This window comes from Manis pentadactyla, chromosome 7 (genome assembly GCF_030020395.1).
Source record: "Manis pentadactyla isolate mManPen7 chromosome 7, mManPen7.hap1, whole genome shotgun sequence".
NCBI classification, from domain to species: domain Eukaryota; kingdom Metazoa; phylum Chordata; class Mammalia; order Pholidota; family Manidae; genus Manis; species Manis pentadactyla.
In genome coordinates this window covers 143,857,479-143,874,037 of record NC_080025.1, presented here as the reverse complement: position 1 = coordinate 143,874,037, position 16,559 = coordinate 143,857,479, and the positions used below count along the sequence as shown (strand labels likewise).

General features: G+C 55.2%; 1 protein-coding gene across 3 annotated transcripts in view; it reads right to left on the bottom strand.

Annotated features, from left to right (window-relative positions):
• Nucleotides 1-14,159, bottom strand: part of AGAP3 (ArfGAP with GTPase domain, ankyrin repeat and PH domain 3) — a 50,396-nt gene extending 36,237 nt beyond the window's left edge. For 2 of the 3 annotated variants that reach the window (XM_036899614.2, XM_036899616.2), the window contains exon 1: nt 13,599-14,159. In XM_036899614.2, coding sequence (XP_036755509.2) covers nt 13,599-13,917 — 319 coding nt within the window. In that variant the 5' untranslated portion in view covers nt 13,918-14,159. The remainder of the gene's footprint in view (nt 1-13,598) is intronic. The other variant, XM_036899620.2, reaches the window with a different exon arrangement.
• Nucleotides 14,160-16,559: the final 2,400 nt, after the last annotated feature.

Sequence of the window (16,559 nt, the reverse complement as noted above, 5' to 3'; positions counted from 1 at the left end):
CACTGGCTCTCCAGCATCACAGAGTGGCTGGGGACCGGATCAGAATCCCAGCACGTCTAGCACCTGGGTTTACATTGTCATCTTCACCCTTCTCTCATCTGTCTACAGCCTGATGAATCACTGCCCGGCCAGCCCATCAGCTTGGCGGTGCCATCCCATCACAGTGCCAGTAACCCTGGCGACCGCATGGGAGCCCTGGGAGGGTGTCACAGAGGAGCTCTGGGTCCTGCCTGGGCCCTGTGGCCAACCGCAGCCTTCCCCACAGGGCCCTCAGCTGCAAGATGGGAAGGGCTAGGAGGTCCCTGGCTGATGGGCAGCCCCCTGACAGGACCAATCCCCAACAGAGCAAGGGCATCCAGGCCGCTGGTCTGTCGGCAGCACCTCCGTGCGGCCAGTGTATGAGACAGCAGCAGGCAGACAGGTCCCATCTGCAAACACCCGTGCCTCAAGACCCCAGGCAGACAGGTCACCCTCTCCTCTCCACACCTTTACCTGCACTCCTCTGCGCATGCTCCTCGCACACACACACACACACACCCTGCATGAAGGCCTGCGCATGCACACCCGCCACTCCCCCACGCCTCGGACCTCAGCTGTCCCACCAGCTGAGGGCACCTCTGGGGCTGGGGCCGGGGGAGCAGCTACCCAGGGGCGGGGGGTGGAGCCACAGAGCTGGTGCACTGGGCCCGTGGGGAAGGAGGGCAGCAAGCAACACACAACAAAGCTCATTGGACTTACAGGACAAGAGAGAGACTGAGAGGCTCAACTACATAAAAATAAAAAAAATCCAGAACGATAAGAAACTACAAAAACCCTAAGAGAAATATGATTAAAGGAAAGTCAACACCAGGAAAAAAAAGTGTCTTTGTTAATGAGCTAATATTCCTAATATATACAAAGCTCATAGACATCACTTAAAAAACACAAAATCTCAACATGAGTAAAGAAAGTACAAATGGCCAACACATGTGGACACCACTTGGTCTCATGTGGTAGTCAAAGAAATGGAAATCGAAAGGAACTTCAACCTCTCACCTACCTCAGCCTAACGGTTGGCTTTTGTGTTAGTGAGGCCCCCTTGTGCGTGTGGGGAGCACGTCCTCTGTCCCCGAAAAGCAGCTCAGCCCTGCACACGAAGGGAACGGAGCCCTCTGCCCCTCATCCCAGTGCCACAGGAGCTCCTATGGAGCCCAAAGAAGTCCAGCCCTTCCAAAAAAGTGAAACCAACTCTAAACATCCAGTAACTTGGAAATGAGAAAGTAAAACACCCCTGTCTCCAGAAGGTGGAATACCACGCAGCATTCAAACACTGTCCGCAAAGACTTGTTTGCCCAGCACCAGTGCAATTAGGCTCCTGTTTTTTAGAGCAAGATGCAAAATTGTACATAATGCAGAGCCATGTGCAAAACGCAGGGAAAAGGGGACACATCCAAACAAGGACAGGGGCTGCCTGCAAAGGTTAGGACCTACAGTGATTTGGTAATGATTCTTCCTATTTTTCTGCAAAATGTATATTTCATTCAATCTTCTAAAATCTTTATAGAGGGTCTGTTGCTTTTGTAAAAAAAAAAAAAACAGAAGCAGAAGAAATGGAAGGCTGTTCCACGAGGGAATGGGGGCTGGAAAAGCAGCTTGCCAGGAAAACCAGGGGTTTGTGCTTGCTGGGCTCCCCAAATCCCTGCTCTGCCCAGCCCCTGCACCTCCACATCTGCAGCCACTCTGGGATCACCACACATTCTAACAAGGACTCACGAGGGCTTTCCGATTCCAGGTCTGGGCAGGACACAAAAGCAGCAAGTAGGCTGTGACAAGTATGCGTAATAAATGTATGCTTTGCCCATCTTTGTAAAATGTCATGTTAGGGCATAAACTATACTCACAACACACTCAGAAAACTGCTCTTGCCCCCTTCCCTTCCCTTCATGTGGAAAATTCCAGAAGGAGTGTCCAGCACCCCCACACCCACAACAGGATCAACTTCCCACATTTCACCAAACTGCGCTGCCCGCTCATGGACCACTCTTGTGCCATCCCTGGTCCCTGGCCCCTGGTCCCTGGACACGGTTCTTGCTGGCTCTCACTGGTCAGCTTCGTAATACTTCACAGGAAATACGTTCCCTGCATTATCCAACCTTTCCTCTACTCAGGAACACTCAGGTTGCTTCCTTTGTCTTTTTTTAACCACTACAAGCAAGGCTGAAATCAATATCTACGTACCCGTGTGTCTGCTTTCCGTAGGATACATGCCTAAAAGTAGGACAGTTGGGCTCAAAGGCATATGAATTTTTCATGTAAATGGATACTGTCCGGTTACTTTTCCAAACAGTAGGCAATTCATCCACCCTTTCTGCAACCAGCAGGTCTGCCAACGCCACTCTGCCACTCTCGCCCGCATCCGAAGTTCTCGTCCCGCCTTCTGCTGCTAGCACAGGGCACCCACGACATCGCTCCTCCGACTTACATTTCCCTGAGGATACTGAGGTCGACCATCTTTCCAGTCAGTGAAAATCTGCAGTTTCTCTCTTCTCTGAGTTGTCTGCCTTGTCCTACTCTTTGTCTGTTTGTCTTTGGGGTTTTAAAAATATTTCTTAACAGTTTACAGGAACTCTTTGTATAACAGGCATCTTAACATTTTAACTAGCATTTGTACCCAGAGAGTAAATTCTCCTACTTTATTCTACAAAAATGTAATTAAATCTATTAATGTTGTCATTGATTATATTATAACAGCTGAACAACAATCCATGAGGCAAGAGCGACACTAGAAAAAGGTGGGATGTGGAAGCCCTTACGATAGAAGACCTGCAGAAGGGATGTCTGGCTAAGAAAACTCCCATGTGGCAAATGCCAACATGACCGGTTCAGGCCAGGAGCGCTGATGAACTTAGACACCACCGTCTACAAGGGTACCCAGAGCAGCTTATTTGCAAGGTGTGGAAGCCTCACCCCAGATGACCTACCAATTACAAAGGGGTTAGAAATGGCCCTACAGGATCAGAGGATCTGGTTGTTATCTCCTTGACAGCACGAGCAGCAGGGCCTGATGTGACACAAAAGGAGATATTTCTGTCAAAAGGGCTTAATTGGATTTCATCAAGCCCTAGACCTCACTTCAGGTCATGGGCAGCACCAGGGATGAGGAAGAAGTTAAATTCACGGCATGGACCTTTCCAAGAAATATGGTGTGGACTCTTCCAAAATCTGTGTGACAGGAAAAGGTTTGCGATGGGCCCTGCCCCAGCCGGTCCCATCCCCATCCCATCCTGACTGGGAAAAACAAAAAGGTCACATAAGACATTTGGGGGATAATTGAGGAAATGTAGTAATAGATGAGCTATTAAATGATGGTGGTGAATTCCTGCTAATTTTCTTAGGTGTGACTATGATATTACATTGTATAGAAGAGTGGGCCTGCTCCCAGGTGCCCGCTGAAGTGCCCAGGGAGGAAGTGCCAAGGTGTGTAGACTACTGAGCACCACCCCCACAAAAAAGGGAGGGGAGGACCCGAGAGAGAGAGAGAGAGAGAGAGAGAGAGAGAGGGAGAGAGAGAGAGAGAGAGAGAGAGAAGCAAAAAGATAAACTGTTAACAATAAACCTTTCAAGGTGGTCATTTTTCCAAATGAAAAGCTGCAGGGTGGGGGGGAAATCGTCAGTCTTTTCCTCTATAAATTCTGGGTTTCCTGTCTGAGCCTGAGATTAGACGGTAGCTCGAATTCTCTCCTGGATGTTGAAAAGCTGTATTAAGTTTCAAGGTGCAGCAGTGCCCACCTGCTCAGGGCACAGGTGAGACCGCACTTCCTGGGTTCTTCTTGCCTCTGCCATCATTCTCAAGTGACCTTGGGCAAATTCCTTTCTATCTCTGTGCCTCAGCATCCTCAGCTGCAAACTGGGGGTGCCACTGACCCTGCAGAGACGTCCTAGGAGTTAGAAGCAAGCACAGCAGGCAGTGCCCAGTGTGCCCGAAGCCTTAACAGAAAGTTCACCTTTCAGCTCTGTTCCTCCAGACACGCCAGCTCTGGTCCTGCCACCGTTAGTGAGAACCCCATGCTCTCTGGCACCTGCAGCAAGAGCTGTCAATCCTGCAACATTTGCAGTATGCACACAAAATGCTGGGGTGTGGGGTGGCACGTTTGAATGGTTTAAAAACACTATACCAGCAATTTTCATAATAAATCACTACCCCAGGAAAACAGGGTCTCACAGTGCCTACCAAAGCGGCCAGGCCTGCCACCGCCCTCCCCCGCCTTCCGTCCACACTGGGTCATGGCCCTCGGCACAAAGGCTTTCAGTAAACACAGTTTGTCTCTGGTGCCGGCTCAACGGCCACGACCCAACGCCCTCAGCTGTGTGGGCCTCACACCTACCGCCACCCTACAGCTCCATCCCAGGGGCGAGGGTCACAGTTGGGTGTGGGCCTGCATTCCACACCCCTGGCTCCGGAGCTGACTCCTCCCTCCCTCGGGGCCTGCTGGCAGGGAGGGCCACTTCCACGACTCCCCAGGGAAGCTTCCTCACTGCTCAGGTAGCTTGGCCGTTAGGCCCTAAGCCTGCTGACCTGTCAGAACCAAGCACCACAAAAAGCAGGCCCCTGTGCTTTCACTGATCGCTCAGCTCTGACCCCTTGAGGAGGAAGGGGAACTCCGAGAGGCAGGAGAGAGAACGCAAGGTACCCCCCTCTTCTGGTCACCTCAGCGCCCTGGCGCGTGCTGGGCACTCCACGAGCGCCAGCAGCCTGGGCCCAAGCTAAACAGAGCACCAGTTTGTCACGAAGGCCCTTCCCCACACTCCTGACTTGGGGAGGACGCAGGCCCCACAGACCCGACATCAGGGTCCCACCTGAACGGCTGCCCCCACCTCAGGCAAGTAGGGAGGAGGCCCTTGGACACTACCCTGGCCCTGGGGGGCAACAGAGCACAGGGATACAGGCTGGGGGTGCCCCTGAAGGACCTCCAGGGTGCAGCAGGGCTCCTGGACTGGGTAGGTCCCCTGGTGGTTGGTCAGGCATTACCTGACAGGCTGGTACTGGGCTCAGTGTCCAGAGGGGATGCGGCAAGCAGGGCAGACACCAGTTCATGACAAATGCCAGAGGAAGAGCCAGGGGGCTGGGAAGGCTGTGGGTCGGAGGAGGGCACACAGACCTTGACCCAGAAGGCAGGCCTTGGAGCTGGACAGAGCCAGGTGTGGGTCCCGGCTTGCGGAGTGCCCCCGTATGACACTCCTCTCACAGGTAAAGGGCCACCCTGCAGGGACCGCTGTGTTGCTCAGCACGCACTGCCTGAGGGCCGCAAACCAGAAAACCTTACAGAAACAGGCCCCGCCTAAGATGCCAGGATGGGGAGAAGAGAATATTGTGACATTTGCTGGTGACACGTAACATCTTCGCACCACTGCAATGGGTCATGGCCGAGGGAGAGGTGGCTACCAGGATCGCCCAGCACACCTCTCCTCTTGTGAGCCAGAAGGGGGTCACCACAATGCAAAAAAGCCGGGGGCCTGCCCAGGCCCTGCTGCTCAGCAGTGACCTTGAATCCTGGGATGGTCACTTCCGCCCTCTCTGGCCTGCCAAGCAAGGGCTGGGCTCCCCTTCTCCAGCTGGACCTGCTCGGCTGTCTGGCCTATATGATCAGCACCCTATTCCCTAACTGTCTGCACCTCACGACCCAGTACTTTACCAATCATGTAACACTGACACGCAGAAGGGTCTAGCACTGGTCTACAAGGACTGCATGCGCCAACTGACTTTATTCTCACACCAACTTGATGAAATGGGTGCTTGTCAACCTCATTTTAGCAACAAGGAAGCCAATACACAGAGATTAAGGAACTCACCCAAGGTCACACAGCTACTAAGTGATCAAGTCTGGGATTCAAATCCAGGCAGCATGGCCCCAGAGCCAGATTCTTAACCCCTGCCTCATACGGGCCCTGACAGAGGAGCGATGACACCTGGGCCTCACTCCACCACAGCACCCAATGTAAAGAGGTCTAGAATAGTCCAGAAGCAATAACCAAGCAGAAGAGGGCCTCTGAGAGATTAAAAGCTTTTCATAGCTCTTCTCACCAAAGGCTACAGGGCCTTCACTTAGCACCTTCTTAACAAAAAAATCCTCTGGGCAGAGAAGTGTGTCAGCTCCTCCCTTGAAGAAAGCAGGAGGAGGAAGGGCTGGGAGCTCCCACCAGGAGCAGAGCAGGAGCCCTGAGTGGGGTCCAGATTTCCGGAGCTCCCCCCCCCCCATGCACACAGATACACACACCGAGAGGTGTGTCTGGGCTTGAATCCTACTCTGTGAGCCCATGCTCCTGGTTTGCAAGCTACTGAAACATTAAATTCAAAGGGAGAAGAGAGCTGCTGTAGGTGAGCACACCAACAGTGCAAGGCGGAGCACCGACAGACGGGCCAGGGAGGGAAAATACACACTACGAACACCACAGAACAGTGAAGGCACATCCCTCTGGGATCACGAGGCGTGGGGGCCCCCCCCTCAGGGCCCGGAGGACGGCAGGCCCGGGGCTCCTGGACCGCCAGGGTGGAGGCTTCCTTCCCCAAAGCAAGGAAATACCCGCTTTGGAAAAACCTGTATTAAGAGATTAAAACTGACTTACACAAAGTAAGAGTAACAAACTGAGAGGAAAATGAATGAAGGATATGAAGAGAATTAAACAAAATACAAACAACCAAAAACATTTTTAATGTTGACTCTCACTGGTAATCAAATACACATAAAATACAACAACAAGGAAAAGCATTCAATCGTGTTCTTTAACCTTTGAGGGGGGCAAGCGGGGAACAGGAGTGTGGGGCAGGGAGCAGGTGGTCTACCCTAGAAATGGGAATGGGACAGCGGGGGGCAGCACGAGGCCTGGAAACGTGCGCACCCGACAGTCTCACCGTTTTCTTCCGGGAATTTGTCCAAAGGAAGTAATCAGATGAGTGTACGAAGATCTACGTCCAAGGAGACGTATAAGGAACCCTAATCCTAACACAGGGCACCCTGCAGCCTTTTAAAATAGTGACCAGCACTCACTGTGCACTTCCTCGGTGCCAAACACTGCCCTAAGCACTTTACAAGCGTGACCCGCCACGCCTCACCCAGCACAACCTACAGGCGGGTTCTGTGGCAGCCCCTCTATCTCACATCAGGAAACAGGCACAGAAGCTCTCCCCTTTCCTTGCCTTCAAGGGGGCCCCGGGCAGCACATGTCAAAGTGCCACATGCAAGGAGGTGGGCTCAGAATGTCCCAGTCCCTGGACGCAAGAGACCATGGCCAGAGAGTCTAGATGGATGTGGTTCAAACACTCGTGTGCAGTCACAGCAAGCTATGCAGATGCCACCCAAATGCACCTCCAGAAGACAGGCGAGGGCAGAGGTGATGCACCCACACACTCTCTCCAGCCAGCAGCTGAGCAGGAATGAGAACCCAGGGATCCTGGTCTCTATCAGGGAGCTGCAGGTGGGCAGATGACCAGAGGGGCCTTCCGGGAATCTGCATGTCTCTGGCTCCCCTTCCCCTTGGCAGTATCTTTCATACAATCTCCCCTTGGCTGTGAAATGCCTACAATACCAAACCGATCCGGTGTAGTTGATAGTAGGTATGTGCAGGGCAGAACACAGACCAGAAGGCTGCACATCAGACACCAACAGCAGGCACCTCCCAGGAGGGGAAGGTGGGGCACACATGACTTCTGCTTCCTTCTTTCCGCATTTGAATTTGTTCTAACAAGCATGCATCACTTTTGTCACTAAAACATATATTTAAGTTTTTCAAGTGCTTAAATATTTCAAAGTGCTTATGAGCAAGCACCTATGTACTGTATGCAATAGCCATGCTGCTCACAGAAGGAGAGATGCCCCCCGAGAGCCATTGTTTGGCTGGGGATTCAAGACATTGAGAAGGAAATTACAGCAGCAAAGAGGACCCTGAGACAACTGTAAGTTATTTTCTAGAAGTTTCCAAAAGTTAAACCTGAGGTCAAAAAGCTTCCCTGAGAGGCACCCTTGAATGGCTGATGGGCATCCATCCAGGCCAGGGGAAAACACCTGACAAGCAGCTGGAAAGCCTGGTTACATCCCTGGTTCCACCACAATGCGCATGGCCTGGGAGAAGTTGCTCAGCCCAAGTCCTAGGCCAGCCCACCCGCAGATGGAGATGATACCTACGTACTGAAAAGACTCTGTGGGAAAATAAACAGTAAACTGCACAGAGCTGCACATGCCACACAAACATCTGTAGCAGGCAGGCGGAAGGGTGCTGCCTGGGGGAGTACCGTACCAGCCCCAGGCTGTGTCCTCAAAAGCAGCTGTTTCAGGAACCTCCCTCCCACCTTCATGAATCTAGGGCTCAGCTACATGCTCCAAAATTAGCTGTCACTGACCCCTTGTGTGGTGAGAGTCAGTCAGGAGTCAGGAGGAAGGCAATCTGGTAAAATGAACTTTGAGTGACCTGCACATTAAAGAGAATAAGAACAAGCCAAAGGTTCCTGGGTGGGTGCTCAGGCAGTGCTGAACAGACAGGGGAGTTCCCAGGGCCCTGCCCTGCGTCCCTGGGGCCTCAGCTCCCCTGAGCTGGTAGTCTTACCTTTCAAGAAGGGCATGTTCCCTCCCTCCCTCCACTATGGAGGTTCTGATGCCAAAGACTGGCTGACAGATGGCAGGGAGGGCTCATGGTGCAAATGCATGATGTGGACACTAAGAGCTCGTTTATCCACTTCTCTTCCTGCTGCATTGCCCAGCGGCTGCTGCTCCCTCTAACCCATCTAGCACACTGCAGCCGAGAGGGCAAGTTCTCAGACCCAACCTGACTGCAGGCTCCTGCTTCGGCCCTCCCAGGACAGCCCAGCTTCTGCAGAATTAAGCGCCATCTCGAAAGGTCTCCTGGAATAGTGAGGTGTAAATAAGTTAATACAGGATACAGTATTAAAAACTCCCAAAGCAGGGTCCTCCTGCCTGTCCCCTGAGGACTCAGTGGCCCAGCCATGCAGACTAGCCCACTGCTCCTTGAACACCACGCTACACTAGCACCCTCCCTTGCCTCCTTCGGCGGACCTGTTCCCTCTGTGTGGAAGGTCTCCCAGATCCTCCTTCCCCGACCCCCTGGCACACACATCTGATTAAAGAAATAAGTGGTGGTGAGGACTTGATGATGGGGGAATCTAATAACCACAATGTTGCTCATGTAATTGTATGTTAATGATACCAAAATAATTTTTAAAAAATCTAAGTGGTAGAGGAGAGTAAGTGGCATGAGCCGGCCATGGGGTGCTCAGGAGGGAGCACTGTCCCGTCTACGCAGTGCGTTCCATCTGGCAGAGAACTGAGCTCAGCGCATGAGGACTGACTGAGAGGGTGGGGGCGGCCCCAGCGCACTGCTGCCTGAGGTCAGGCCGGGGAGGGGGCCTTTCCAGCCCTCTCCTCTGAGCTTGAGGAAAAGGGGTCTTGATGAGTCTTCGCCAGTCCTAACTAACCTTTGCCCTGATCTTAAGATCTAGGCTTTATTCCCCGACTCCCAGTCTCTGCTCTGGCACCTCCCACCGGCTGATCCAGTCCCCCTGGGGGTCTGGAGGGAGGGCTGGCACGGCCCCTTCTCTTCCCTCTCCCCTTCCTTCCACCCTCCCGTCCCTGAGCTAGCTGCAGCTGGGCCACACAGTAGGAGCTAAGTGAATGTATCTGGAACACACGCAGCTTTCCCTGGCCAAGAGCACCTACATGAATATCCTCTTTTTCACAATTCTTCGAGTTCTTTTGTGCAAAGTCCTAAATAAGCAACCAGAGCCCTACCAGGCACTCATTCCCTAAACCAGAAAGGCCAAGGAAAGTTACAAATGCAGGTGCCTGGTCCCATGTAAAACCCACTAAATCAGATCCCCTGGAGGGAGCCTCGGAAATGCAGACCTCAGCAAATCCCAAAGGTGAGCACCTCCAGCAGGTTGGGGCCCACTCGCTGAACAGGCTAGAAGGGCCAAGGTGCTCAGGAGCGAGCTTCTCTGTCTCCAGAATGATTCAGTGGTTCTCCTCTCTGCATCAGAGGGCTACTGCTAGGATCTAGTCACAGGACACACAGGAAATGGGAGACAAATCTGAAGCCCAGGCAGGCCTGCAGGGAAGGGTGTGGCTGCTGAGGCTGACACCCTCTTACTGCTCCCTCTGAGTCCCCATGCCAGGCCCATGGCCTGTGGCCCCTTCTCTCTTGAGCCAAGAACCAAACAGGAAAACCTGCACCTCTTTACCTGGGTCCCTTGAGAATGCTCCCCCACCCCAGTGCCCACAGAGGCAGGCCGGCGCCTGAATGTGTCAAGGGAACAGTGAGGTGAAGGATGAAAAGGTGTTGGCCTGAGCTGGACGCTCGAAGGCACTTCACTGATTTAAAAAAAGTTTGTTTGCTGGGGGCAAACAGAAGGGGACAGGAACAAGTCACCCAGTTGACAAAGCCCGGTTCCTGTGCACAGTAGCTGCCATACAGCTCACCGTGGCTACGGTCCACTTCCCGGCCCTCCCTAGCCACCTGCGGAGCCCACCCCTGCTTGCCCTCCTCTCAGGCAGCCCTCCCCCTGTTCACATCCACTCAGCAACAAGCCCACCTTCCCAGGCCACTTGCTGGGAGCCAAGGGCTGCTCTTCCCAATAGCTCATCCTGCCTCCCAGCTCATTTGGCCCAGTGCCCCTGCGCCCTGGTGGTCCCCCGTCTGGACTGGGGCCCCGTTCCCCTGCAGCCCTTTCTAGGACACAGCCAGGAGACCCAAGCAAGTCCTGGGAGCTCCTTTCCCTGCAGGCTCCTGCCTAGGCCCTGCATAAGTTTCCCCACCAGGAAGGTGGGAGTGACTCAGAGGTTCTGCATGTGGTCTCCTGTCACTCTATCCCGGCTCCTGACCATGCATCTCTCATTCCTTAAGAGCACAGGATGCACAAGTTTTCTCCTTCTTTGGCTTTTGGTGGGAAAGGAACTTTTCAAAATGGTCTGCCTCTCCTCAAATCCTGTCCTGAAACACAGGAAAGCAGAACATTTCTCTGCTTCCTCCTGTCCTGGACACGGGGTCAGAGGTGACGGAGAGAAGCAGAGAGAAGACAGGAGGGCAAGGTGCCATTGCGCTTCCTCAGTCCCAAATGGATTCCGCCTGCATCTCCCAGGTCACCTTCAGCACTGGGAAAAATAAACCTTTTACCAAAGTATTACAGGGGCGAGGTGGAGGCTTACCATACGCTAGGAAAATGCCATCCCTTTCCACTAAGAGGCTCATCCCTAGTAAACGCAGGTCAGCCTTCCAGACATGCTGTGATGTAACAGCCAGGACTCAGGTCTGCTGGGCTCCAGCAGGGGTCCTGGTCAGGCTCAGAGTGAGCAGGGAACCACCGAGAAGCTGCTCCCCACTTCCCCCCCAGAGAGAAGGTGGGGTGCTGCCTTGCAGGATGGCAGCAATATGGTCTGGCAGATAGAGGGAAGCTCTACTGCAGACAGGTTAGAGGCAGAGACTGGAGAAGGAGTTTTTTTGGGTCTTTCTTTTTTATGCCTGTCATCAGCAGAAAAGCTGAGGTGACAGTGGGAAAGCAGGGATGAGATTGGTAATAAAGATGTTTCGAGAGAGAAGTTGGAATAAAGGGGAAGAAGAAGGAAGCAAATGCGAGGCCTTGCCAGGAAAGAACAGGGAAGCTAGGATCAGCAGAGCTGAGAACGATGCGTGAGGAGCAGCTGGGCCTGGTGACAATGAGACATCGGGTCCCAGGATTCGCGATGAGACCAAGCTCCCAGGCTAAGCAGATGGAACATGGGGTACTTCCAAACTGCAGTGGGGCAGTTGGTCATGGGGGAGGGCTCCAGGAGGGGAGATTCTGCCTGTCCTGTTGAATTCAAGCTAGGGGGTGAAAACGCAGGTGCGGCTTTCTCAGCCTAGAGGTCCCAGCCAGGAACCTCCTGAACTGGGGCGTCACTGCTGAGGAGGCAGGACTGGACATAGACGCCAGCTGATTCCTGCCTCTCCCGCTGTGGGCGGGCTCTGCCACACACGCCTCCCTTCCCTCACCCCTCTCTAGCTGGCCCACCAAGCTCTCCACCAAAAGGGGCTGACGGCTGTGTTTTGGCGCTGACGGAGATGTTTACGTCCCCTGAAGGACTGGAGGCTGCAGGGAATGGCAGCTCTCCCCACCCCACCCCCTTCAGATCTAGGAGGAAAAATTGGTCATCTCTCTTTGGGGCCCCAGGCTCACACAATGCCATCTCCTGGTCCCCAGCCACAACGGTGATTCAGGCCATTTACTCAGACCCATGTTAATGAGTTTTTTCTGTCCCCTAATTAGTTCACAGTGAACTCAGCCTTGAGAGAAAATAGATGAGAGAGGGCTGGGAAAAGGACAGAAGAAGTCATGCCGGATGGTTACAAAAAAGGGCAGGGCCCAGCCCTAAGTGGGGTCCTCTACTCCCAAATGACTAACCTGCTCCTTTGCCAGGTCGGAGGACCTGTCAAAGCACAGAGTTAATGTTCAGGAAGGAGATCCAGAGCCTCACAAGGACACAGATGGGAGCAGGGCCCTAACTGTGAGACCAAAGATGTGGATGGGCCCCTGCCCACAGTTCCGTGTCATCAGCAAAGACCTGGCACTCTTCCTGCCTTTTCACTAGGGCAGCAGCCACCACCTGCTGGTGGGTGTCCCCCTTCAAATGGAGCCAGAGGTCGAAGCAGGATGAGGCCCATCTGCACAACCGGGACTCAAATGTCACCATGCCACAGGGTTGCCTGTGGGTGTACCTGCCCCCAACACACCAGGGGTTGTGGGGAATGTGCCAACAGCATGCACCCAAGTCCAGGGCCCGAGAGCCTAGAGAAAGAAGCGCTGGGCAGCACAGTGGTCCCGGGCTCCAGTCCGAAGCCCAGCGCTGTGCCCCCAGATGTCCGCCAGCGTCTCGCAGTCCTGCACCCGCCTTCCATGCGGCTCCGGAGAGCAGCGGCGGGTGCCCGGCGCGCTTGTTATTCGGCGAAGGCGCCCATGGACCCGCCGACACCTCCCACGCGGTGGCGGTGCCTGCGCCCCGCGCCAGGCCTAGCCCGCACCCACTCGGCCGCGGCGGCGTGGGGGTTTGCATCGGGAGAGGGCGCCGCGGCGAGCGCCACCCTCCGGGGCCTGCGGGAGCCGGGCCCGGGAAGGCTGCCATCCACTAAAGGGAGGCTGAGATCCCCACCCCGCCGCGTTGCAGGGCCGGGGCAGTGGATGACACGCTTCTCCGGCAACGGTCCCACCTCCCGGCCAGCCGAGGCCCTCGGCCGCGCCCACCCTCCCCGGCCCTGCTTGACCAACTCTGGCTCCAGGACCCCGGAACCTCTGCGGCTCCAAGAACACCCGTCCCAGAGCGACACCACCATAGCGCCCGGAGCAGTAAGGGCAAAAAACATGTCCCCTGGCATGGGACCGGCGCCCGGCCCCAAAGTGTCCCGGGACAAGATATGGCAAAGCCTGGAAACCGACTCCGCAAAGCCAGCGACCAGCAAACCGCGTGGTCCAGACCTGAGGCGCGCGACGACCCCACACTGGGAGAGCGCGGCTGGGCCGAGCCCCTGGCCGGCGCTGGAGGGGCCACCGCTCCCCGGCTCCCGCAGTCTCTGGCTCCGCTTACCCTCGATGGAGATGACGTGCTCCCGGATCTGGTTCTGCAGCGCCAAGTCCTCGATGCGCTCGATCAGGTCGTAGATGGCGTAGATATTGGGATGCACGGACTCGAAGCGTTGGATCTCTGCCCGGATGGCCGCCGAATTGGAGAGCGCGAATTGCTGGGGAGGCCCACCGGCCAGCTGCTGAGAAGGGCCGCCGCCGCCCCCGGCCCCGGGCCCCGCGCCACCGAACTGCCCGCCGCCCCCTGCGCCGCCGCCGCCCCCCGGAGCCGCCAGGCTCGGCTGCTGCTGCGGGCTCTGCCCACCGCTCGCCTGGAAGTTCATGGCTCCGGAACCGCGGGAGCCCGAGGCTGGCCCGGCCAGCGCCTGGGGCGGCGCTGCGGCGGCGGCGGGCGGGCGCGCAGGGCTGGCGGGGCCGGGACTACAGAGTAGGCTGCGCGGGGCTAGCGCATCGGGTCGGGGGCCGGGCGCCGAGGCCGGGAGGCGCCGCCGCGCACGCTGTGGCCTCCGCTGCCCGGCGCTTAGCAGCGCCGCGGTCCCGCTGCCTCGGAACAGCCTCCAGCGGCGACAACAACGGGGCCGGGAGCGCGCATCCCGGGCCCTCCCCCCGCGTCATGCGCACGCACCGCCGCCCCCGCCGCAACGGCACTGGCAGACCGAGCCCCCTCCCCGCCGCCCCCGCCCCTCGCAGGCTCGCTCGTTCTGCAGCCTCCGCCCCCGAGCCGCGCGCTCCAGGCCTGGCGTCGCTGCCCCTCCCACCTAGCCAGGGCCCTTCCGCCTCCTCTCCAGCCCCACCCACACCCGCCGCGTGGGCTACTCGTTCGGAGCGGACAGCTGCTCTGGCCTCCTCCCGGCCCTGGCGGTAGCTTTCGCCTCCCTGCGCTGGTCTCGTGGGGGTGTCCGATCCCTGGGCAGTGCCCGAACAGTGCCCTGCGCCTGAGGGTACTGCTGAACGCGGCTGATTGGCGGCAGAGGGTCGCCAGCCCAGGTGCCACGCTAACATCGTCCTCCCTTCGGACTCATCTTCTGGGCATCTCCTAAAAGACTTCCCGCCGGACTGGAGAGGGTTAGCTGACCACCGCTGGACTCCTTTGGTGCATAGAGGAAGAAGGGGAAATAATCAAATATGCCTTCTTCCCTTACTCACCAGAGCCCACATGGCTCTCTTAACTGTCCTCACCCCCTTGTCCAACTTGTGTTCCTGTCCATTTTTTCTGGGGCCCGGGAGCTCCCTTCAATGTCCCAGTTTCCATCCCCATTTGTGAGAGCTGCAGTCCTTCTAGCCACCTCCACCCCCCAACACACACAAACACAACCTTCCCTAAAACCCACAAGAGCTGGCATGTGCAGGACACTGGTCCTAAACAATCAGCCTGCCAGGGCTGCGTCCCTCTGTGTCCTCTGACAGTTAACACGCCATCCTTTTTACACACACTTCCACTTCCCAGGCCAACATGGGTCTTTTCCCAGCAAAAAGTTGCCTCCCATTCAGCTAGCACCACAATGTTCCCCAATACCAAACCAGTCACCATTCCTAAGTGTTCTGCAGTCTCCAAAGAACCAGATGCAAGCTCATAACACCTAAGGCTCCCCAGCTCCTGAGATATAGGTCTTATCCACCTGTTTGACTTTAAGGACGTTCTGTACCCTCTCAGCACTTCATCTGCAAAGTAAGTGGTTGAACAGATCACCTAGCTGGTGATCCAAAATTCTAGAAAAAAATGTCTAACATCTCTTTTAGATGTTTAATTACAGTTGACAGTGAGAATTTGTACCAGCTAAATACCAGGAGAGATGCTGAGGGTAAACAGCTCCTCAAATGCAGCCAGCACACAGCTGGCTTAGCACAGTTGGGCGTTCTATACCTCTGTCTCCTCTATTATATGTGGGCCACATGAGGGCAGGGACACATTCACCTGTGTTGTATTTGCCATTGTATTCCCAGCACATAGTATACATTTAATAAATGTTTCTAGAATTAACGAATGGGAAGGAACTAGAAATAAGTTAGTTCTGTATGTTACAAATTTTAACTGACTTTCCCAAGGAAACACTTGGAGAACTTGCTCCCACAAGTAGGGATGTTCTATGGGAATACCTGGGGCTACATCACATTTAATCAAGACTGGCCTATAGAATACAGGATGTGAGATCTCTGTAGCTATAGGAGCCCAGAGGAAGGAGGGAAAACCCACAGAAATTAGGGGCCCAGGCCAGATTGGGGCTCAACATCCTCTACACAGTAACTCTAAGGACCCAATTTCCAAGCCTAGATTTTGGTGAGGGGAGTGTACTAATACTAGGTGAGCAAGTATCTACCGCATGATAGATCCCTTACCTGTTTTTCACACTTATTTAATAAAACACCTGATTTCTTCCCCACAATTGCCTTATGAGGTATGTTTTACGAAGAACGAAATTTAGTTCAAAGAGGTTCAATAATGCACCCAAGGTCATTTAGTGGACAAACACAGGATAAGGGATCAGTATTTGTGCCAGGTTCTAAAGTTCATGCTTCCTGCACAGCCTTACAGGGGCAAAGTGGAAGAGGGGACCGGGAAAACAGGAGAGCCCAAGCCAAGGTGGCCAGTCGTGGGGGCGGGAATCCTCAGCCAACCTGGTGGAGCAGCCCTTGGTACTGGGCTCTGGGTTGGAGAATCAATGGGGGAGGGAGTGGGGGAGAGGGGAGGGGAGGGCTCCAAGGTGCCTTGTCGAGTACACTTGACACCTGAACTCCCCAGAGCCTGCATCTCCAAATACGGTGCTCTGACGTGATCCCGATGACGCTAGTTCCTGGAGTGACAGAAGCCCTGACTGCGGGCTGCGGAGGGGGCGGAAATCCCTAGAGGGTGGTACAAACCCCAAGCCCGTCTCCACCGGCCCCTCGGCGACTAGCGGGCACCGGGATTAGCCCGCCGAGCCGCGCAAGTGGGTCCGCAGGGTGGCAGGCGGAAACTGGGCACTGT